General features: G+C 45.5%; 1 protein-coding gene across 2 annotated transcripts in view; it reads right to left on the bottom strand.

Annotated features, from left to right (window-relative positions):
* LIMD1 (LIM domain containing 1) overlaps positions 1 to 22651 on the bottom strand; it is a 41013-nt gene extending 18362 nt beyond the window's left edge. The window contains exons 1-2 of one of the 2 annotated variants that reach the window (XM_083577997.1): positions 22368 to 22651; positions 19804 to 21641 (exon numbers count right to left, since the gene is read on the bottom strand). In XM_083577997.1, coding sequence (XP_083434123.1) covers positions 19804 to 21280 — 1477 coding nt within the window. In that variant the 5' untranslated portion in view covers positions 21281 to 21641; positions 22368 to 22651. The remainder of the gene's footprint in view (positions 1 to 19803; positions 21642 to 22367) is intronic. The other variant, XM_083577998.1, reaches the window with a different exon arrangement.
* Positions 22652 to 24359: the final 1708 nt, after the last annotated feature.

The following is a 24359-nucleotide window of genomic DNA, read 5'->3' as shown; positions in this document are numbered from 1 at the left end:
TCCCTAGCTAGCAAGACCAGTGGTCAGGGATGATGGGAACTGTAGTCAGAAAAAAAACAGCTGGAAACCCGAGTTTGGGAAACACTGACCTGGAAGCTCCAAAACAAATAGAACCAGAAGGGCGTATTTTGAAAACCAATGCCATTCTAGGGCTTAATTTTAATGTAGCTTGATCACAGACCTCAAAATTCAGAAGTTACTAGTTTCAAAAGGCCCTGTCAAATTGCTCTTCTGGTCAAAGCTAACTGCTCTGACATCAGACTGGTAGGCCCAAATCTGCCAGACTAGGGCGTCTGTGACATCAAAACACTAAGTCAGCACGAGTAAGGCAGAGAGAATATAGTCAAAGGCAGAAATGGCTCTTCTACGGAGTTTCCAATTAACAGTACTGGTTGAGATGCTTGTGTACCTGTGGGCAAAACAACGTAAGCAGTTAAGATGCTTTGTAGAGGTTTGCTTTGTCAGCAGTGTGGAGAGCTGAAGCAGTTGTGGGAACAGCTTTCAAATCTCTTTTGCAAAAACCGTGGGAATCCGTGGTGTTGCACAATAATAATAAAAAGAACCCTATGTTAATTTGCTACTCTTGATAAAAGATCCTCTGCAGGTGCCACATGTTGAAAAACGTGTGATTTTTTAAAAAGGTTTGCATTCAACACCTTTTTTTTTTTTAACACCCTACAAGACTTGCCTCCTCAGTTTATAATGAATATTCTACAGCTAAAAGGTGTGGAGGAAGGAGGGGTTGTGAAAGTATGGTCTTTCAATTAGGTCTGTGAAAGGTGCTACAACCCTTTCCCCTCTTAATAGCGCCAGCAGTATTTTGCCCTGAATAAAAGTACTGTCTTTTGCTTCTAAGGCTAGGTACGTATTTATAGCCATCATCATCATTCATCACCTTCCATGCAAGCATCACAAGGTAGTGTTCAGTAAAAAACAGCTAAAAACAGTTCAAAACAACACAAAAACCAGCAGATATGTTGAAGAAACCAAATCAAAATGGCGGAGACCCATTCATCCAACTGGGAAATAGGACTTCAACTGTTTCCACAAAGCACAGATGATGGGTGCCTGTCATATCTCAACAGGAATGCTATTTTACGTATATAAAGAATAGTTATGACATTATGATCCTTGTGATAGGATCTCGCCTTCTTAAAAAAAATAGCAGATGAGTATTTGAATTTCGTTGTCTCATGGAGCAAATAGCAGCAAACGGCCTCGGCCTAGTATACCTGAAGGAGCGTCTCCACCCCCATCATTCAGCCCGGAAAGCGAGGTCTAGCCCCAAGGGCCTTCTGGTGGTTCCCTCCCTGCGAGAAGTGAAGTTACAGGGAACCAGACAGAGGGCCTTCTCGGTAGTGGCACCCGCCCTGTGGAACGCCCTCCCATCAGATGTCAAGGAAATAAACAACTATCTGACTTTTAGAAGACATCTGAAGGCAACCCTGTTTAGGGAAGCTTTTAATATTTGATGAATTATTCCATTTTAATATTTTGCTGGAAACCGCCCAGAGTGGCTGGGGAAACCCAGCCAGATGGGCAGAGTATAAGCAATAAATTATTATTAATTATTATTATTATTATTGGAATAGGGGGCGGGGTTAGGCACTCTTCTCCCTTCAACAGAGTCCCCTAATCCCTCCCCCCCCCCACTGGCAGCTACTATTAAACCTTTAAGGCACGTACAGACCCAACCAACGATTTCTCTGTGTTGCATCTGCTTGCTCACTCAGATGTTTATCCGGACAAGCATTTGGCAAAGATCATTTTAGCAGAATACTTAAGAATGTGCACTTTAAAATGTTTAACATGCCTTCTTAATTTTCTAGACTTAACTGCTTGAGCCTAGCCACAAAATGTAAGTAGTATTATTAGTCTCTGTGTGCTGGCGGCCGCTCCCACCTAATCTCATGGAATTCTATTTAGGAAATAATTTTTTTGAAACACAGTGGTACCTTAGTTCTCGAACTTAATTTGTTCCGGGAGTCCATTCGACTCTCGAAATGTTCGAAAACCAAGGCGCAGCTTCTGATTGGCTGAAGGAGCTTCCAGCACTCAAGCGGAAGCTGCGTCGGATGTTCAGCTTCCGAAAAACGTCCGCAAACCGGAACACTCACTTCCGGGTTTAGGGAGTCAATTTGTTCGTTAACTAAGCCATTCGGGAACCAAGGTATGACTGTATAGGCAGCAACAAAGAGCACACATAACGGCACAACAAGGTCACTAAAGGAAGGAAGAAACTCACGGATTATGATGGTTAGTGGGCGGAGGGGCAGATGTGTGGAGTTGTCCTAACAACAGCAATATTGCTAGAGTTACCTGGATGGGGCTTGGCAGGTTGGCAGCAAGATCGGGGCTGTATGGACCCAACAGCATGAGGACCAGATGGGCACCCCCAGCGCATCACTGGAGCTCCATCCTTGTTGCTGTTTTTCAGCAGTGCTGTTGCTCTTGGGAGGGTGGTTCTGGACCCACTGGGGTCAATTTCCAAGATTATATTGCTTAGACAGTGATAAGAGAGATGCTTCCTTTCTGGAGTGGCTTGTGCAACCACAAAGAAATTGACAATCAGTTCTGATTTGCAATACTGCAGTTTACTCTGTATCCAAAGGTAAAGGGACCCCTGACCGTTAGGTCCAGTCGCGGACGACTCTGGGGTTGCGGCACTCATCTCACTTTACTGGCCGAGGGAGCCGGCGTTTGTCTGCACACAGTTTTGCCGGGTCATGTGGCCAGCATGACTAAGCCGCTTCTGGCGAACCAGAGCAGCACATGGAAATGCTGTTTACCTTCCCACCGGAGTGGTACCTATTTATTTACTTGCACTTGACATGCTTTCGAACTGCTACGTTGGCAGAAGCAGGGACCGAGCAACGGGAGCTCACCCCGTCGCAGGGATTCGAACCGCCAACCTTCTGATCAGCAAGCCCCAGGCTCTGTGGTTTAGACCACAGTGCCACCCGCATCCCTACTCTGTATCCAAGCCCTTGCTAAAATAACCAAACGGTAAGATCATTTCCAGTGCTGATACTGTGCTTGCTATGCAAACTTTACATTGTAAAGGGTTGTGTACGTGAACACTAACAATACAGTCCTATGCATGGCTGCTCATGGCGTCAACTGTGCTCAGTGGGGCTTACTTCCAGGTAAAAGTGCGTAGGATCATAGTCACACACAGTATTGCAGTACACAATATATCTAGGAGGGCATCTGCCTTCGTTTAATTAATGTTGCTGTTGTATAAAATCTGCTTCTCTGAACAAGATCTGTTGAAATCCACATGTGTTGTTGTTGATACTCCCTTGTTATTGTTTGGCTGTTTCCAAAAGAACATACTGTTGTGATTTTTCTTTTTCATTGTTGGTCATTAATTGCAAAAAGGGGGGCAAATGCAGTTATGGAAAACACCCTTAATATTGAGCCTAGATACTGTAGCGGAAGTTACTATCATCTTTACAATCCCACTGCTTTGTTTACTTTGTTCCATTGAACTCCGTATGAGCCACTGAAAACACTCATTTGGACCATTTTATGCACATTATAATGAAATTAACCAACATGACCATGTTAGGGCCATTAAGTTCAACAGGTCTACTCTGTGTAAAACTTGGCTAAATAACTCCAGAAGATATTCAAGCTGAACTCACCCATGGTTATATTTCATGCTACCGCTATGGGGAAACATATAGACACTTACAAAATGGCTTTTTCTATGAGTTGTTACACACAACGCAATCAAGAGAATTTTAACTATACCTCTTCAACTGTGAAGTGTGAAAACCCCATTCAGTGGACCAGAATGTGGTCTAAACGCCCCCTTAAATCCATATCAACGAGAAGGAGAGAACTCACTCTGAATCTCATCTATAGGTGGTACCTAACATCAAGGAAATTAGCACTAATACGCCCAGGAACCTCACCAAAATGCTGGAGAGGGTGCACCTCCACAGGCACATACATACACATGTGGTGGGAATGCCCCAAAATCCAACTATTTTGGACAACAGCCATACAAGAAATATGTAAAATAACTAAGCAAGTGTTAGAAATCACCCCAGAACTGGATCTACTAAACATATTCCAAGACAATAATGCCCACTCACATCACAAAGAACTCATAGCCCACCTTCTCTCAGCAACCAGAAACACAATAGCCAGACACTGGAGAGACCTGTTAGGAGTGAGCATGGACCAATGGTACCAAATAGTACGGGAAACAGCCCCACTAGAAAAATTAACCAATAAACTGAAACTGACAGGGGGACAAATAGAAGAAGATACCTTTACCCCGGTATGGCTTCCTTTTATCCCATACACAGCCCAACAAGACAATGACAAGAATCCACCAACAGCATACAAATCAATATGGCTAACCTGATTCAAAAACACACACACACCCCACTCACACAAGAAAACAAAGATCACCACAGCCAATCACAAACAAGCAACCACACCCTAGGCCAACCCCAATTTCTCTCACCACCAAAGGAACACAAGCGAATAGCAAAGAGAACCCGCACAAACGACGCTGACACAAAACCCCACACATACATTAAGCAAATTAAAAACATCGCCTCCCGACCCCACCCCACTCGCCTTTTCCCCCCCTCTCCCCTCCCCCTTTCTTCCTAATGTCTCAACAAATGAAACTGACCTATGGAAAATGTAACTTGAAAAAAGAGACATTGCGCATACCTTTGTAAACCAAGAAAACTTTAATAAAAATATTTTTTTAAAAAAACAACAACTGTGAAGTATGAATACGAGGAACAGGTTTTTGGAAACATGTGCATCATTACAGGTCACACTCATCTGAGAGCAGGGATTGGCTGTGGTTTCCAATGAGTGTGTTGCTATGTGAGATATGAAAAACTCAAGATTTTTATCATGCACATGTCGATTCATCAAAACAATAAAACAAAATAAGAGCTGCTTCCAAGGTTTTTTTTAATTTTTTATTGCAATTACTTTTCCAAATCATAATGCATAATGACTTATCGGAAGGCGGGTATCAAAGAAAACCTAGGGGCTCCTCTGTTTACTCATCTGTTTCTCACAAGTGACTTGGGAGAACATCCCAAGACTTGAAATCATAATCTGGGGAGTGGCAATAAGATTCCTCTAGAGAGGCAGCTAATTTAAATCGTGATTTACTTCTCTCCAGCACTGGATATTTCTCAATAAATCAGCTACTGGGAAGAGTACCAAGTCCACAGCTCTTCCCTTTCCCAGACTATTTCTTGAAATGAAGTTTCAATATGACTCAGTATCCCATGCCAGATTGGTTTCCTGCAGTAATTTCCAGATCGAAGAACAGATGTTTTCTGCTGGTGGCAATGCAGAGAATTAGGGTGGGCCCGATTCTCAGGGCCGTTTACTAAAAGGACACAGGCCCGGCATTCATATGATGTGTTGAGCTGAACGGCAAGAGCCTTTTGCATCTTGTGACTGCTTAAGATGTTGTCACAAGACAGCGCATTCGCTTTTATTTTCCTTCCACCACCCAAAAATGGACATACACCAAATTCCACTCTTCTGCTAAGTGCCTGCACACTGCTTTCACTTTACCATTGCAGCTGTTTCTCTCCTTCTTGTGTGTTACACTGGAAACAGACTTAATGGAACCAGTAATAAGTTCTTTGTTTGATAAGGATTCTGGAGGTAAATACAGTGGTACCTCGGGTTAAGAACTTAATTCACTCTGGAGGTCTGCTCTTAACTTGAAACTGTTCTTAACCTGAGGTACCACTTTAGCTAATGGGGCCTCCTGCCGCCGCCGCACAATTTCTGTTCTCATCCTGAAGCAAAGTTCTTAAGGTACTATTTCTGGGTTAGCAGAGTCTGTAACCTGAAGCGTCTGTAACCTGAAGCGTCTGTAACCTGAGGTACCACTGTAAGTCCATTAAGGAAGAAAAGAAATATGCCAAATCCCACTGGGCTGTCATCATGGCTCCCTTGGGATGTTCACGATTTCCACTGTGCCAGATTTATCATCAATCCGTTCCTAGGTAAAGGTAAAGGTACCCCTAACCATTAGGTCCAGTCGTGACCGACTCTGGGGTTGCAGCGCTCATCTCTCTTTATTGGCCAAGGGAGCTGGCGTACAGCTTCCAGGTCACATGGCCAGCATCATTAAGCCGCTTCTGGCGAACCAGACCAGTGCACGGAAACGCAGTTTACCTTCCCGCCGGAGTGGTACCTATTTATATACTTGCACTTTTGACGTGCTTTCGAACTGCTAGGTTGGCAGGAGCAGGGACCGAGCAACGGGAGCTCACCCTGTCGCGGGGATTCGAACTGCCGACCTTCTGATCGGCAAGTCCTAGGCTCTGTGGTTTAACCCATCCGTTCCTAAGAAGTACCAAAATCTGGGGCACTTTGCAGTGGTATATTTAATTGCATATTTTTCTTGAACAACTACAATTACAGTCTAGTCACATGTGCAGGTTACATTCCAGAAGCAGCACGTATATGCAAAAATTGCATATAACCAAAATTACCGTATTTTTCGCACCATAGGACGCACCGGACAACAGGACGCACCTTGTTTTAGAGGTGGGAGAACAAGGGAAAAAAATTATTCCGCTCTCTGCCCAGCGCCCCTTCAGCGAAGTGGCAGGAGGCGCTGCGCAGAGAGTGGGAGAATTTTCCCCCTCTTGTTTTCCCGCTCTAAAACAAGGTGCCGTTTAAGGTGCGTTCTACCTTGGTAGGTAGGCTACCTTGGAAGCCTGGAGAGCGAGAGGGGTCGGTGCGCACCGACCCCTCTCGCTCTCCAGGCTTCAGGTTCCTTTCGACATGCTCTTTGGGGCTGGCGGGGGGAAGCCCACCACCAGCCCCAAAGAGCAGGTCAGGGAGCAGCGGAAAGGCACAGCGGAGAGGCTCCTGACATAGGCGCGCGTCACCTCTCCAGCTGGGAGAGGGTCGCGGGGGGTTGCTTTAGCCCCGTGCACACTCTCCCGGGTGGAGAAGTGACGCGCGGCTATGGAGGCTCCTGCCATAGCCGCGCGTCACCTCTCCACCCGGGAGAGGGTCGCAGGGCTATGGCGTCTTCGCTCCATAGGACGCACACACATTTCCCCTTCATTTTTGAAGGGGAAAAAGTGCGTCCTATAGAGCGAAAAATACGGTGCCGTTCTTTTTACCTGGCAGCTAGGGGAAAGCCCATGTGTTTCTGCTGCCTCCCCTCCTCTCCATATGCGAGCAATCAAGAGACCAGAGGAGAAAGGAGGCAGGCAGAGAGAGTCATAGGCAGAAGACTAGGATACAGCTGCAGCCGAGAGTGTATACCCGAATTACTGAAAGTTAAATGTGCGTGTGATGCAATTCGACTGTATGCTTGTTACGAGGGTTTTCAAATTAAACAGTTAAGTGGCAGACAGAAGACAGCTATGTATTCTGCCGTACACTAGAGTCCACCCCGCAATTTCTCCAATAAAGAGTAGGGGGGAAACCAGCCATCTCACCATTCTTTACATCAGCCAAGTGAAAGAAGGCCGACCAAGATTTGAGGAGGAAGCCGTGCCGTGCAATCTCAAGATTAGTAGCATGCAGGAAATCTGCTCTTGTGAAATATGCAGATCAATCATGCAACTTGGAATATGGCCTGAAAGAACTACTTCAAGCTGAGAGCAACATTTATTTTTTATGTACTGTAAGAGTCAAATTATTATATCTTTTACAGTAGACAATATATCATCCTTTGCAACCAAACGGGAAAGAAAAATAGCATCTCTGTGTAGAACAGGCCTTAATTCTACTAGCGCTCCTAAACTCTACTAGCACTCCTTAATTCTACTATAGCATTCTCCTATATACTCTATTCTTTCCCATTTTTATATGCGTCTTCTCAGAATCTAAGCTTTATGATGAGCAACCTGACTTTCTCTATTCTCTTGCTGGCATTTCTTTGTCCATTGCAGCTTCCTGCCATCAGAATACCCTCTCACCCAACACCTGATTTTCCTACAATCAAGTGTGTCCTTTGACATGTGTTTACTTTGACTTTTCTTCAAATTTGACTCTTCTTCCACCTTCTCTTTCCTTTACTTCTCAACGTGCCTTGTCCTTGATTAGACTGTAAGCCTACAGGCAGGACTATTTATTTTTAGATGCTTACAGCATCAAGTATGATTAGGCACTTCATAAAACAACATGAACACCAGCTTCTGAGTAAAGATGCTTGAGGAATTTAATTTATGTGTATTTTGAAGAGGTGGCCTGATCCACAACTCCCAGACTAATATGCAGATTGGAATGTAATTATTCTTCAGATTTTGTATGCATCAGAAATTTGTGATACAGTTCTCAGTGAGTACCAAAATGCATTTTAAAATGTGCATTTCAGGACAAAAATACATCTTTAAGTACAAATTTCTGTGAAGGCCTTTTTTAAAATGCAGATACTGGTAAATGTGGAAATAAAATTAATATATGCAAAACTGTCATGGACCGGAAATAAGCTGATCTATCCATCTCTAGTTTTGTCCCACCACAGCGACTAAGTGAAAGTATATGCCGTATTTTGCAACTCCATTAGATGCATACAGCTTTGTCCAAACACCGTGTGCCCGTTTTATCTGAAAATAAATTTATACTGGTAACAGAAATAAGACTCGCTAGGGTTTTGAATAGCACTACCAGTGGGGGAGCGATGCAGGTGGTGCTGTGGTCTAAACCACTGAGCCTCTTGGGCTTGCCAATCAGAAGGTTGGTGGTTTGAATCCCCACGATGGGGTGAGCTCCCGTTGCTCGGTCCCAGCTCCTGCCAACGTAGCAGTTCAAAAGCACATCAAAGTGCAAGTAGATAAATAGGTACCACTCCGGTGGGAAGGTAAACAGTGTTTCCGTGCGCTGCTCTGGTTTCGCCAGAAGCGGCTTAGTCATGCTGGCCACATGACCCGGAAAAACTGTCTGCGGACAAACGCCGTCTCCCCCGGCCTGTAAAGCGAGATGAACACCGCAATCCCAGAGTCGTCTGCAACTGGACTTAACTGCCAGGGGTCCTTTACCTTTACCTTTTACCAGTGGGGGGATGTGGAACTGTCTGCTACTTTTATCAAAACAATGCAATATAATGGAGTCAATTAAGACTAGTGTTGCAAGATTATGAAGTCAACCACCAAACAGGGAATTTTACCCAAAAAGGTTACAGTGATTTTTCTTAAATGCAGAAGTAGTGCTGATGGCTTCAGAAGGCTCGGAGGATACCGTCAACTTCAACAACAAAACCCACACCATTCTCCAGAGAAAATACCTGAGACTGAAAACCCCCACCTGCACTATTTACTGGACGGCTCAGTTGGTTAGAGTATGATGCAGATGACGCCATGGTTGCAGGCATATTCCTGCCTTGTAGGGGCCTAGACTAGATGACCCTCAGGGTCCCTATCCAACTCTACAATTCTATATAACTGATTCCATGATTTAAAGCAGTATCACACCGTTTTAAACTGCCACAGCTTTCCCTCAAAGCTTGCTGGGAAGTATATTTTGTTTAAGGATGCTGAGATATCCCCATTTCCCTCACAGAGCTACTTCCCCTCTGGAAATTGTGGCCCTGTGAAGGGGAATATGGGGCTCCTAACAACCCTTGGCTTTTTCAGCCCCATCATCCAGGAAGCCAAACAAGCAAATGGCTGTGCCCACCCTGCTCTTCAAAAGGACAGCAAAAGGGGGCATGTCAGGTTTTGAGACAATGTCTTGGGCTTGTGCCTAACCTTTGTTGTTGTTTAGTCGTTTAGTTGTGTCCGACTCTTCGTGACCCCATGGACCAGAGCACGCCAGGCACTCCTGTCTTCCACTGCCTCCCACAGTTTGGTCAAACTCATGCTGGTAGCTTCAAGAACACTGTCCAACCATCTGGTCCTCTGTCGTCCCCTTCGCCTTGTGCCCTCCATCTTTCCCAGCATCAGGGTCTTTTCCAGGGAGTCTTCTCATCTCATGAGGTGGCCAAAGTATTGGAGCCTCAGCTTCACGATCTGTCCTTCCAGTGAGCACTCAGGGCTGATTTCCTTAAGAATGGACAGGTTTGATCTTCTTGCAGTCCATGGGACTCTCAAGAGTCTCCTCCAGCACCACAATTCAAAAGCATCAATTCTTTGGCGATCAGCCTTCTTTATGGTCCAGCTCTCACTTCCATACATCACTACTGGGAAAACCATAGCTTTAACTATACGGACCTTTGTTGGCAAGGTAATGTCTCTGCTTTTGAAGATGCTGTCTAGGTTTGTCATTGCTTTTCTCCCAAGAAGCAGGCGTCTTTTAATTTTGTGACTGCTGCCTAACCTTAGAACTCTGCTTTGAACTCCCAAAGCATGTAATCTGCAACCTGATCTATCCTTAAACTGTGTAGTGATGAAAGTCACTGGGAATACCTGAGCTGGGAGGTTGAATAGCCTGTATTCACATGTGGGAGCCAGGGCAGGTATTGGTTGGCATGTCCACCAGCTGCATCTTGGCCCTTACTCTACTTGTCTTAAGTGATAACACAAATGCCTTTAACCGTAGCCAATAACATCATGCAAATTTAAATTCCTGCACAAGATAGATATTTTTTTCCAACGTGGTCAGCAATATTAGACATGCTCTCCCCTTCCCATCTACTGTCTGCTGTCTTGTCTCTCTGGCCAGTTCTCCAGCTGTGGCCCATCCTAACAGAGGAATCTTCAGCACAGATGATGCCTTGACTACTGCAATGCTGCCTCATACATTAAGCATGTGAGAGAGAACATACCTTCCTCGCTGCCTCACATAGTCAGAGCATCTCTGCAAAAGTGACTGAGCACCAAAAGAATGTTGGCATGGTATATTAATTCAGCAGCAAATCTTCTTAACCACCAAGCTGTTTCCATTCACACAACTCAAAAAAAAACCCAGAACCTCTGCTCCTATGTCAGAGTTATTTAAACCTCAGAAGCCAAATGTAGGTGAGGCTATTTAAACATGAGCAGCAGAATGAGTAGCAATGATGTATTCTCTATTAGACTGCATAATGACTTCAAGCTAGCTTCTAAAGCAGTTATCTAGCATAAACACCCTGCTTTCAACTATTCTGTGTCTATAGGTAAAGGTAAAGGGACCCCTGACCATTAGGTCCAGTCGTGACCAACTCTGGGGTTGTGGCGCTCATCTCATTTTATTGGCCGAGGGAGCCGGTGTACAGCTTCCGGGTCATGTGGCCAGCATGACTAAGCCGCTTCTGGTGAACCAGAGCAGCGCACGGAAACGCCGTTTACCTTCCCGCTGGAGAAGGTATTTATCTACTTGCACTTTGACGTGCTTTTGAACTGCTAGGTTGGCAGGAGCAGGGACCGAGCAACGGGAGCTCACCCCGTCGCGGGGATTCGAACCGCCGACCTTCTGACCGGCAAGTCGTAGGCTCTGTGGTTTAACCCACAGCACCACCCGCGTCCCTGCATCCCTATAGCTGACAGCAACCCCTGCCTCACCTCAATCCTTTTTCATTTCACACCTGTTCTGTTGAACAAAACACAATAGGCTTAATTGTAATTATGGTTAAAATTACTTTTGATACAAGTTGGCTATTTATAAATCGTTATCCCATCATGAAAATTAAGTTTGTGGGCCTTCTTTCTTTTCAATTAACCCCCATCATATATAGGCAGGAGAATCAATAATCCTTTGTAAAGCAGAGATTTAAAAAATAATTAAAGACTGAACCTATTCGTTTCTGAAGGGCAACCATTTCTAAAACGACTAAATGGATTAAAGCACAGTCATCATGAGCCACACAGTGAGCTCACAAATTCAGAATGCAACGAAGCACAACTTTTTTCATACAACACCAGACCTCTTCATCTTTTCAGGGCGTCAGTGCAACTGTTTCTCTTCATTAATGCCTTTGGTCAGGAACTCACAATGGGCTCCTTTCAACTAACCCTTGCATGGATTTCTCATCATCCACAGACCACACCTCATTCTCATGAGGAATGCACACTTCCCAACCTATCTACACCCAAAATAAACTGAACACTAGTAGAGGGTCACAGCAACACAAGGCCTCAGAGTTTGTGCTGACCACAGTTGAGCTGCCAATAGCAGGAGCAATTTAAAAAAAAATAAAATAAAAACAAGTTCAATGAAATCCTGCTCTTGAGTACGTTTAAATTTGAGACTTGCTTAGAGCAGTATCTGATGCTCAGCAACGGCTAACAAGTTGTGTTCAATTGCTCACCTCTATCATCCACACTGTGTATTCTCCCTCCTTCCAAACTGAAGTATGAACAATACAAGGGCATTTAATTTTTGAGCCCATTCGTTTTGAGAGGGCATCCTTATTTTGCATGCTATTACAGTGGTACCTTGGGTTACAGATGCTTCAGGTTACAGACGCTTCAGCTTACAGACTCCGCTAACCCAGAAATAGTGCTTCAGGTTAAGAACTTTGCTTCAGGATGAGAACAGAAATCGTGCTCCGGCGGCATGGCAGCAGCGGAAGGCCCCATTAGCTAAAGTGGTAACTCAGGTTAAGAAGAGTTTCAGGTTAAGAACATACCTCCAGAACGAATTAAGTTCTTAACCCAAGGTACCACTGTATAAGGAAGTACATTACATAGCGTAACCATGTGAAGTTCTCCAGTCTGCTGAAGAACCTACAGTCTAGTATGTACTCGGAAGGACCACATAAACCTTTCTGCACTTTTATTTCATATGGTCCTTTTTCCTGTTTTGTATAATTTTCATTTAATTCTCTCCCTCCTTAGATCATATCTGTTCCAAATATTTTGAACTTATGAAGTGGTTGTAGCTACAATTATTGATCAGCTCTTAGTGTTTTTGCAGGCCTTGATGTGCTTTTAGTGTTAGTGCTGGTTCTTATACTAATTTTTAGTAATAGGGCCATATCGCTTTTTGAAGATTATCATTATTTATACTGTATGCTGATCAATGGAAGCTGTCGTGAGGAGGTTTTTCTCTTAAATAACTTAAATACTTTTAATAGTAATATGAACAATAAGTGTCACGGTCAAGGTGAATAAAGGAAACAAGCTATTTCTTAAAACAAGGAAACCCAGCAGAGAACGATTTGGTGCAAGGGTTATGTGCATGCACACAGTTTCTAAAAACTAGGAATCTTTGTGTCCTCCACTTACAGCTGACAGTTCACATGTGTGCGCAAAAATATTGTGTGTCAGTATGAGTCTCTTCTTGCATCGAGCTTTATAGTCCTCTGTAATGCATCATAACAGCAGCTGGAAGCAAGACATGCACATCTGTACTAGTATTCTGTGCAACCCACAATACTTGTTTACATGGCAGAATACAACCTCTGCATCTGAATGGAGGGCAGTTCATACATTCAGACTCTGGTAGTCTGAATGTCCTGGTAGAATGGCCACAATGTTTGAAGAGGAAAACAGAAGCAACTCATAATTTTCACTTTGGTTTTCTAGTTGTAGGGCAATTTGTCCCCGCACAAAGATGCCTCTGTTCGCCTTGAGCATCATGTGGAAAGTAAATGCCTGACTTGCATCTTAGCTTCTGAACAAGGAATCTTTGGAGCAGAGCAGGACTGAAAACATGCCTTGTGAAAATATGCCTCGGCTCTTATCAGACTTGGTTTCTTCATCATAAATCACAAGAAATGTTGTCACCGGGGAAAAACCCCACCTCATGAGGCCCACGCGTCAGAAGCTTAGGAGCTGTCAGTAATGGAAACTCAATCCTCTGAAATGATTCAAAATGCCAACAGTCCCAGCCGCAACGCTAACAAAATCAACAACTTTATTTCAGCTTCCTGGCTTTCTGAAGCGCTCAAGAAAACTTGCAAAAAGAACCGTCTCTCATCATTTAAAAAATAATAATAAATTAAGCGAACTCTAGTCATTCTGAGTTACTAACAAGGTTGAAATGTCTGCTTGGGTGTGTCTGACTATCACGGTAGCCTCCCTCATTAAACTCTTGCTAATGTAAGATTTTTCCCTATTGGGCTTCAACTCGCATCATTCCTGACCGTTGGTTATTATGCTGACTGGGAGTCCAAACACATCTGGAGGTTCCACAGGTCATCAACAAGTTAAAGTGAACCAAATTGTTGGTTTCTACTTTATTGTATGTACACAAAATGCAGAAATGCATATTATATGCTCTCAGATTTAAGCCAAAAGTAAAAGCATACTCTACAAACCTCATGCTGTACCATTCTGTGTAAACCAGGCATGTCCAAAGTCTGTTTGGGGGGCCTAATCCGGCCCGCTGGTTGATTTAATTCGGCTCCCGTGGCAGTATATGTCCTGGGGTAAAAATCCTTTTAAAAGCTCAGCAACTTTGGTCCGCCCTCAAGCATGTTCACTTCATCAAATTTGGCCCTCTTTGAAAAAAGAAGAGCTTAGTGGAGGGCTAGAGTTAGATGGGACAAGCCCAAGTCTAATCATACCCTCTCCACTTTCCATCATAGTCCTTCCCAAGTTAAATCATGAGTTGTTGCTAGTCAAGACCATAACACAATTTCTGCTATTACAGTGTTTTTGCACTTTCAATTGAAAGGTTGGGCAGCGAAGCAGAGCAGAACCCTTCAGGCATCAAGGCTTTGATAATATCAGTTCTGAAAGGCTTTCCCTGCCTGGCATGATATTGTCAGAAAAGCAACCAAAACAAAGAGTTACACATCTCACAGTAATAAAAGAAGCACTGCTCTACACCACAAGGAGCTGTTTATAGGTGCAGTAGCTCTTAAAGCTCAGCTGTAGCACAAAGAAAAAGGCAGTTGTGGTAGGGCTGCCGTATTTCAAAAGGCGGAAATCCAAAAGTTGTTGAGCTTTTCAAAGTTTCGCCCAAATGAAGTTTCTGAGCTAGTTTTAAGGAAATTCGCCAGAATCTACACTACTGACATGGATTGCCATATGTCTGGATTTTCCCGGACATTTCAGCTATTTTCGCCCGGACACAGTTTCCGATGGCCTGATCCCTGCTACGTCCAGCAAATTCCAGACATATGGCAACCCTAAGTCATGGTATCTATTAAGGAGAAAATCAAACTGGGAACAAGTCACCTACTTGGCATCCTAAAGGAATCTGGAGTCAGCGAAGATATATATGGCAACATACATCTTCAAATCTAATACCTAGCTAGGCCAGGGCTACAAATGATGGAATAGAGCCCACCTGCCATGCAGTGACGTCACTAGAACTGTGTTGGCAAATGCAGCTTATCTGCAACAAAATTAAGCGTACGGGGAGACCCAGCCAGATGGGCGGGGTATAATCAGCAGTGTAGCTAGCTGCTCAAGTGCCCGGTTCCAGTGTTCGCATCCCGCCACCGGGGGCGGAGCGAGCTGCCCATGGGGGCAGGGCACGCTCCATGGAGCCTCTCTGCTACCTCCCCCTCAGATGCAGGGAGGCTGAGGGAGAGGCGGTGGGCAGACGCAAGCCCAACACTGCCGTTTCAGGCAGCGCGGAGCCTGCAGGTGCCCAAGCCACCATGTCACTCCCAGGAGAGACGCGTGCTGCAGGCCCCGAGGTAAGTGCCAGCCCCCACGGTGTGGCGCCCAGTGCCAGCCGCGTTTAGTTACGCGTGTTGATTGAACTAAAAAGTTTCGTGATCCCAATTTTTAAAATTATTTTTTTAAACTCACATTTTTGTCATTTTGTCACACACACCCCAGTGTTGACACCCAGGGTGGATCACACCCCCGCGCCCCCTTCCTCTGCCACTGTAAATAAATTGTTACTGTTATTAGTAATAATAATAATAATATTAATAATAATAATAATAAATCCTTTCAGCTACGACTTTCAAACCACTCATGTTTCCATTTCCTGATTTTCACAAACTAGGATGCAACTGCTGAACACACTTTTGCACTTGTAGAATGGGTAGAGTAGGCTTGCTCTGAAAATTCCCCCATGTGCAACATACGCCAAAGCTCTGGATAACTCAATGCTCCTATCGTGTTCAAAACCAATTCCACCACTTACACTTAAATATCAGGAGATTAAAGGGGTGGGGACACAATATTCTACAGCGACGAATTTCCCAGTGTATTCCATGCAAATATATGTCATCAGGAAGCAATTCCTACGTTACATTTTCTTCATGGGTGTGCCTTTAGAATCACTAGACCAGAAAAGTACACATTGGGTTGGATCCAGACCCCGCCCCCAGCAGTAGCATCCCCTTAGTGGAGTTCTGCTCAGGAAATCACGAGAAGGGCAGAGCAGAAAGGCCATTTTTGCCACTCCCACCTGCAGCCTCCAGCACTGCCTTTGAGGCTGCTCCAACTCTCAGGAGCACATTTTTAGGGGGCACAGGGGTGGGGAAAATGAGTGGACATTGACTGCTCCGCCACTGGCATTCCTTCCCTGGATCAAAAGACTTCTGTGGATGCAAAGAGTCCTGCCATTCGTGTCTGGAACCTAGCCACAGAAAATATTCTTCCAGAAATTAAATGTATGTGGATTCCCCACCCAGCACCAGGGAAGAAAAAAAAAAGAGAGAGAGTGCGATCAAGATATTGCATTCTTTGCAGCTCCCGAAAAAAACAAACACAAAGAGGATTTCAATTCCAAAAGAATGTTTCCCATGCTCTTTCTTTTGGCAGAATCGTTCTGAAAATAGTCCTATAGAGCAAAGCCTTATGTTGGAAGAGGCCTGGAGTCAACTGTATACATTCTCTAATATTTTGTCAGTGACGCTGCCCCCTACATCCTTCTCAGGTTTTTCCTGAGGTGGTGGGGGTCTACTATTGGATTCCAAGGGGACTTGAAGTAGCCTCAGCTTTCCTCTTTCCCACAAGTACATTAATTAAAATAATCTTACACACCCACTGTCTAGACCTTCTGTTGCCAAAATTACTATTGTGTTTCATTACATGCTTTCAGGGAGATCAAAGTATACCGCTCGCAATGCTATTTAGTGAAGGGCAGAAGTCAAAACTCACTCCCCAAGTTTAGACGTGCTATATTGGTACACGTCTATTTCTCTGGAGCACATTTATACACTGTCATTCAGCCTGACTAGTTTCCACACAACGTGTAGCTTCACTCCTTAGAAAAGCAAAATCCAAAATACAGCTCACATGACCACTTCTTGACGCCAGGTGATTCTTATTCTGCGCAGATTGCATCATGCCCATGATTAGAAAGAAGACTGTCTGAAACAACTGCATCTTGTGCTCAGGACAATTTTTCAGCTTGCTGCGCCCCCCCAAAAAACAACCAAACCTCAGCACAGATGAGCAACTGCATGAAAAAGTAAAATCCAAAAGCAACAGTGTGAATTCGGGCCTAGCCTACCATTAATGTGGCTGTCCTCTGTGAATTTAGGCTTTCGGGTTAAGGCAGAAAGTTCTAGGAAATAACTAAGAATATTAAATCACAGTCCTTGCCTAATCTGGTATGCCCTAGTTTCAATTTTACCTAGACAAGAGCTAAACTGTGCAGCCCCACAAACCTCCCAATTACAATTTAGCATCTTCCTGAGATAAAAATTTTTTTTTAGTATTAAGACAAAATAGTTCTTAAGTCCATCACCAAAAGAAAGCTGATGTAGCATAGTGGTTATGAACATTAACCTATGAGCAGGGAAATCCTAAATTTAAATCTCAAGCTCACTGATTGGCCTCTCCATCTATCATGTGACGTTAACAACACAGGTCTACAGCTGGAGACCACGGGGAAAGACCTCTACTCTCATGGTCCTCTTATGAACTGCTAGAGACATCCAGCTTGCCACAGAATACTAGAGACAATGACAAACCTTGGGCCGACCCAAGAAGGCTATTCTTATGCTCAAGAAAATGATTTGTTGAACCTTCCTGGCAATTATAGGGCAGGAATTACATGCTTTCAGAAACCAAAGTTGTTGGATTACATCTCCCATCATCTGTGACCACTGGCCATGGTAGCTGGGCTTGATAGGGCCTGTAGTCCAACATCTGGAGGACATGTTGGCTACCCTGGCCCAGTAGTGTGGAGGGCACAGGGTGCAAAAATTGTTAGGGGCACAAAATTTCAACACAGCCTCAACACAGCTGTACGCTTCCATTGCTGGGCTCCACTGAAAATGGCTTCTCCATGCAAAGCAGTCAGAGACCTCTGCAGATAATAGAATAACACTTCTTTTCTTACCTCTGCGGCTGCAATCTCCTGGGTGACACGAACACCATTAGACAGTTGAATGTGCACCCTCCCACCCATCCCTCCGCACTGTCCCCGGGTACTGGCAGCCCTCGCTATGCCACTGCCCTGGCTTACCATATCCCTGTTAAGTGACAGCAACCGTAAGGCTAGAAAAAAATGTAAGTAGCAATGTGACGTTGTTCTCTTATCTGCACGCTCTTGGAAGTGTTTTAAATATAAGAATCAAGTAGGATAGAAGAGCGATGGATTCACTGTACTGATGCTGTTACATTTGGGACACCTAGCCCTATGATCTACCACTGGAAAAGTAAAAGAGGCAGGCGTAATTAGTGGCAAAATTATCTCCCGTTTTCAATAAAGCCAGCAGATGATCTACCATTTGCGATCATAGGGGCAACCTCTACTCATTAAGCTACAGGCCGGCTGTTCAGCTTCTCTAAAGGTCAGTGCCCCACCTGGCAAAGAAGTAAATGGAAAAACACATAAGCTACTACTGTCAGAATTGCATAATGAGCATACCATGATAAGATATTTAAAGCCTCGTCAAGAATGCACCCTAATGAGAAAACACCAAATATGCTGAGCACCTGCTAGTAAAAAACCAAGAAAACCAAGAAGGATGACTAAGTAAGGTGAGCCAACGGTCCAATTACTTCTTTAACCTGTGGTTCAACAAGTGGCAGCCTGGGCACTGAATCTAACTGGGCACACTCAGCTGGTTTACTGGCAAGGGAGAAAGTCCTCTTGCATGTGAGAGGCTGCAGAAGAACAAGGCAAGGGACATGCATCGTGAAAGTGCCCCACAGAATCCTTTTTGGCCCAGCTGGCTGCCCCATACACAAAGTCTCGGGTTCGTTCAAAAGGGCGCCCTCTCTGGGGAGCATTCTCAGTTTACATGCTGACCCATTTCTATTGTTCTATATCACCCCACCTCTTCCAGAGAGTGGGACACATGAGAGGTAGCCACTTTCCTTGGTAACAGAGTGGCAGGGATGAGACTTGACTCCTCGCCCCATCAACCATTCAGAGCGACCCAGAAGTTAGTTGCCGACGAGAGACAATTTCCTAACAATTCTTCTTAAATCCTAGTACTTTTGGGTTCACTGGGTGATGAGCTTGGTTGCCTAAACAGAATACAGCTTAAAAGCAGTACAGTATCATACAAGATACAATATTATGTGGCACTGGTGCCATGATCCTTAATTCACTTCCATGGAACTAAAGGCCACTTACAACTGGCCAGCTTCTTTCACACAGCATTTTTCCAGGTTGTCACCCAAACCAGCAACTGCTTTGGGCAAACCTAGTCAGCCTTTTCGGGGCGAGAATGAAACACTATTTAATCAATTTCCCCATCAGATTATTTTAAAGCCAGTGATTAAAATAATAATAGCTATAATCCGACACACAGCATAAATTAACTGCAGCCACTGAGACATTAAAATTGGTGTATCAACTTGCTTCTAAAATACGCTTTCCATTCCCTTTTTCTCTAGCTTATCATTTTCTACTGAAGTTTTTATATTAAAATTGTAGCTTTTGGTAAACATAATTTGAAAAGTATTAGCTGCTCCCCATGATTACTGACACTGAAAAGAACAACGCAAGAAATATGCCTGCAGGTGCAAAATACTGTAGCATTTATCAATGAATGTATAAATAAAAATCCAATGCGCTGTTAAGTGTAAGAATGCATATACCTACCAAAGTAGTCAGCCTTCGGACAAACATCCATCTCCTGCTCCAGGCGCTGGGTAAGAGCTTCTAATTTTAATTCAGCTGTGGATGGCCCCTGTTCCTGCTGAGGAAGGAGTGTCTGGCAGGGTAGCTTTATTTTTGCAGAAGCGGTGGTTTCTTGGTGACCAGAGTCATGCCGCAGAGTGGCGGTGCCCTCTTTAAAAGGAGATTTCGGAACATCAGAAATCATTGGCCCATGAGATGTTGAGCAGATGGAATTCTGCTCGGGACTCATGCCAGACCCAGCACAATTGAGCCTGTGATTTTGACCGTGGACTACAAAATGACCTGTCGGTTTCGGATGAGTGTTAGTTTGCTGATAATCTACACTTGGAGGTAGGGGAGCAGGAAGGAGGCCGGAAGCTGAAGGCTGAGTACTGTCACTATGTCTTGACTGAATATTGCCATTGCTTTTGTTTGGAGTACCAGAAGCCCACAATTCCATGCCACAGTTTGGGTTAAAATCATCAGACCGATTGGAAGGGCGTCCAGAGAATGACGGAGACCTCTGCTGCGAATATTCTGCGGACAACTCATCACCAAACCCAGTGGAAGAGGCTAACGGGGTACAGGCCTTAGAGAAAGACGATGATCTCGGGCAACCTGGATTCGGCTCATAGCTTTGGCTAAGCCCCGGGCCTTCGCCACTGCTTTCCTGACTTCCATACCCGCTTTCTGAAGACCTGTAGGAGTTTCGTGGCTGCTGGTATGAATGGAGATCTGCCTGAGGTTTCGTAGGACTTCTCGGCAACGACTCGTCATGATTAACGTTGGACCATAAATGGGGGCCCATGCTGGATTTCAGGCTAGAAAACTTGCCAGCATCTCTTCCCCAACTTTGAAGGCTTGCCCGGTTATCACTGTTATTGGGCTCCTCATGAGAAAGAGAGCAAAAAGATGTCTTAGGATTACATGGGTTCAGCTGACCTGCTCTCTGATAACTATGCCCTCCAGAAACGTCAGAACCCTGGAGACTTTCACTGTATCCGTAATCATCGCTGGACCTTTTGTCATCCTGGTATAACTTTGTTCGCTCTCCATCAGCATGCGCTTGGGGCTGGTTTGGGAAGGCAAGTTGATGGCCTGCACACACGGTTGACGGTGTAGCCAGAGGGGGCTTTGCTATATTTTCTCCTGAATGCAGTTTATTTGTTCCTGCAGTGCTTCTAGCCACAGGATGGCCTGGGAGCAGATGCTGAAGGCTAAAACCAGCCCCGCCATTTGGAGCCCCCGAGGCTGAGTTCACCAATTCCTCTTGTTCTCGCTGTTTCTGAAGGTGAATTTTGGCCATTTTGGTAGCAAAAACCCTCCTCGTTTCTTCAAATTCTGGGTTGTTCCCAACCGCTTTGTCGACTCGAAAGAGCCCATCTTTGGAGGCTTCATACATATTGAGATCTTCTATGAATTTACTCGCCTCCAGACCCAGGTCATCGTATTTGTCCATTTTGTAAAGATTCACTTGTGCCTACAAACAAACAGGATGGAAAAACCAAAGCGATGGTATTTTAAGTGCTCAAGTCAGCTCAAGATTTCCACTCAGCAACCAATGGTGCTACTTAAGGCATCCAAAACATCCCATGTAAAATGTAATTAATATTTTTTATGAGAAAAAACAGAAAAACAACAATAACACAGGTCCCCAAACCTGTTCTTAAAACATTTCCTCTTCCTCAGGTTATAAAAGATAACTTTAAGTGCAGAGGGTATCCCCCCAAAAAATGGCAAGATCCAATTCTTTGTGCTTTTAATCTGACAGAAATGTTTCTTCAGGCTTCCCCGGCTTTTATTCACTTTGGTGGAAAATACTGAAATAATAAATAGAGGACAAAGGGGTGTTTTAGCACAAATCTCACCAAAACTTACTCATTCTCTCCCCTGCTACTGCCATAGGTGATTACCTCTTGGGCTAACCTTGGGGGCAGACAAACTGTGGGTCAGCAAGTGTTGTTTGGGGTCAGGTCAGGGTGGTGCAAGGAAGTTTCTAAACACAGGCTCTCTCGTGGATGCTTTTGGTTGAGATTCCTGCATCGCAGAGGGTTGGACTAGATGACCCTGGGGGTGGGGGGTCCCTTCCAACCTTGCGAGACTCTGGGGTTCCCACGGGGTCGCCGCGCGTGGAGTAAACAGGAAAAGCCCTCCAACCAGAGGAAACAGGAGCAGCTCCGGGGAAGCCGCGCGCAGGTTCCTATCCACTGTGGAGGAAGGAGGGAAGGAAACGCGCGCTTTCCAGATTCCGGCCCCGCCAAAGCAGAGGGGAAACCTTCGCCACTCCGCCGCCGCCCACCCAACCCGACTCAAACTTGGGAAAGGAGATTTCTCTCCTCGCCACCCCGCCTTCCTCAAGAATGTCCCCCTCCTTCCCGCTCCCTCTGGGGGGGGAAAGAGGCCACTTGGAGCAGCGCGCGCGCGCAGAGCTTTTACGCGCAAACTTTTTACGCGCGGCGGTTCTGCTTGCTCGCTTGGTCGTTTGCGCGCAGGCAGCGGGCAGCGCCAACCCTTTGCTGCGGCGCTTCTCCGCCTGACTCACTCACCCGAGGGCGGACTCCGCCTGCTCTGTGGGGGGAGACGAGCTTCTCGCCTTCCTTCCCCCCCACCGACGAAAAGTTCTCGCGGCTGCGCTAGCGGGGAGGACGGCGCGCTGCTTCTCCTTCGCCAAGGGCCGTGGCGCCGCCGCTCGCCCTTGCTCTCCGCGCAACCGCGAGGTTTCCTTCCTCCCTTCCGAGGCGCCGCTCTTTTCGGGCCGCCGAGGCACTTCGGCCTCCTCCTCTTCCCTTTCTCGCTCGCTCGACAACCCCTCGCCTTCCCGTGCCAGGCTAGAGGAGGAGGCGGGAGGAGGAGGAGCCCAGGCCGGCGGGGAGGAGTTGCGAACAGGTCTTTGCAACGTGGTTGAAAGGGAAAGAGAGAGCGAGTGAGACCCGGGTTTGTCAGCGCTGGAATGGAACCAAAACCGCCCTGCTCTCCTCCCAGCGCTTGCAGCCTCCAGCCTCGGGTGATTTACTCGGAGCCAGCACGGAAAACGGTTCTCAGTGCCCGTCCCGAAATACTAGCAGCAGCAGCAGCAGCAGTAGTCCCTGCATGGGTGGCGCTTCTGCCTTCAAAACAACCCTGCGAGGTAGTCCGCGCTGTCAGATCCGCTGGCCGTTTGACACTTAACTCAGTGGTTCTCCAAGGGTGGCAGATCGCCCTGGTGTGGCAGGAGGGGATGGCAAGTGTGGCAGGAAGATTTAAGGACAATCAAAGAAACGTTTAAACATGTCAGTGCATTGTAAACATGTCTGGCCTCACGCCGAATATGGATAGTATCTTTCCAAAACGAGAGCCAGAGCATCAGGTGACAATTGTAGACAGTCCCAGGAAAATGCCAGGATTTGTTTCTGTTTTCCAATGTATTTCTTAACAACAATAATAATTTAAAAACTGGTGTGGCGCAAGCAGATTCTTATTACAGTGGTAACTCTGGATGCGAACGGGACCCATTCCGGAGCCCTGTTCGCATCCTGAAGCAAACGCAACCCGGGTCTGCGTGTGCCACGATTTGCCGCGTCTGAACATGCGTGTGACGTCATTTTGAGCGTCTGCGCATGTGCGAGCGGTGAAACCTGGAAGTAACGTTCCGTTAATTCCGGGTCACCGTGGAGCGCAACCTGAAAACGCTCAACCCGAAGCTACTTTAACCCGAGGTATGACTGTACTGTATATAAATTCAATAAATAAATAAATAATGATCTGATTTACATCCTATGCCCTTTTAAAATGTGTTTTTTTGTGGGGGGGGATGTTGGGTTGTTGTTTTTATCTTTATTATGTATTTTGTGGTTTTATATCTTGATTTTCTTCTGTGAACCGCCCTGAGACCCCCCGGGGTTTAGGGCGGTATCTAAATTAAATAAATACATAAATAAATAATATTCCAAAAGTTTGGCCCAGAGAACAAAGTTTGAGAACCGCTGCACTAACAAGGCGCTGCTTTTGGGCACATGCAAGTAATGCTTCCTTCCCTTGCGTTTTCCTATCCATAAACAGCATTTTTGTGGGTGCAGGATTAGTTGCACTGACTTCCAAATCCAAAAGGGCAGGGTGTTTTTTCCCCAGCTGGAGCTCAGCTCCTGAACCTCTCAGGTGAGTGCCATTGCCTTTCTAAGAGAACAAGGGAGAAGTTTGTCGAGAGCACCTCTTTTTCTAGAAAAATAGCCCTGCAAAAGGGTATAGGTGAATGTGATGCTAAGGACCAAGACCAAGATGACGGTCCACCAAGGTCTTGTGTTGAGCATGCTGTTTTGTGGAAGTGAGTTGTGGGCAAGCTGACACCCACCAGGAGCAACGCATATTGTTCATGGAGTGTGAAGAGACATTAGTGTCTCTTTTGGAAGTCCCTGGGGCATATGCTGCCCGGAGACCATCCGAGTCATGCCCCCTGACCCTAGGTCAGAAATTATAATTCACAGGGGGGCCACTAGGTGGCGCATCGGAAGATGGCTGACAATAACATCTCTCCTACCCACACGAGGTAATTTGGAGGCTAT

This window comes from Podarcis filfolensis (genome assembly GCF_964270895.1).
Source record: "Podarcis filfolensis genome assembly, chromosome: 12".
NCBI classification, from domain to species: domain Eukaryota; kingdom Metazoa; phylum Chordata; class Lepidosauria; order Squamata; family Lacertidae; genus Podarcis; species Podarcis filfolensis.
Note: the sequence above shows the minus strand (reverse complement) of the source record. Positions and strands in the feature narration are given on the sequence as shown.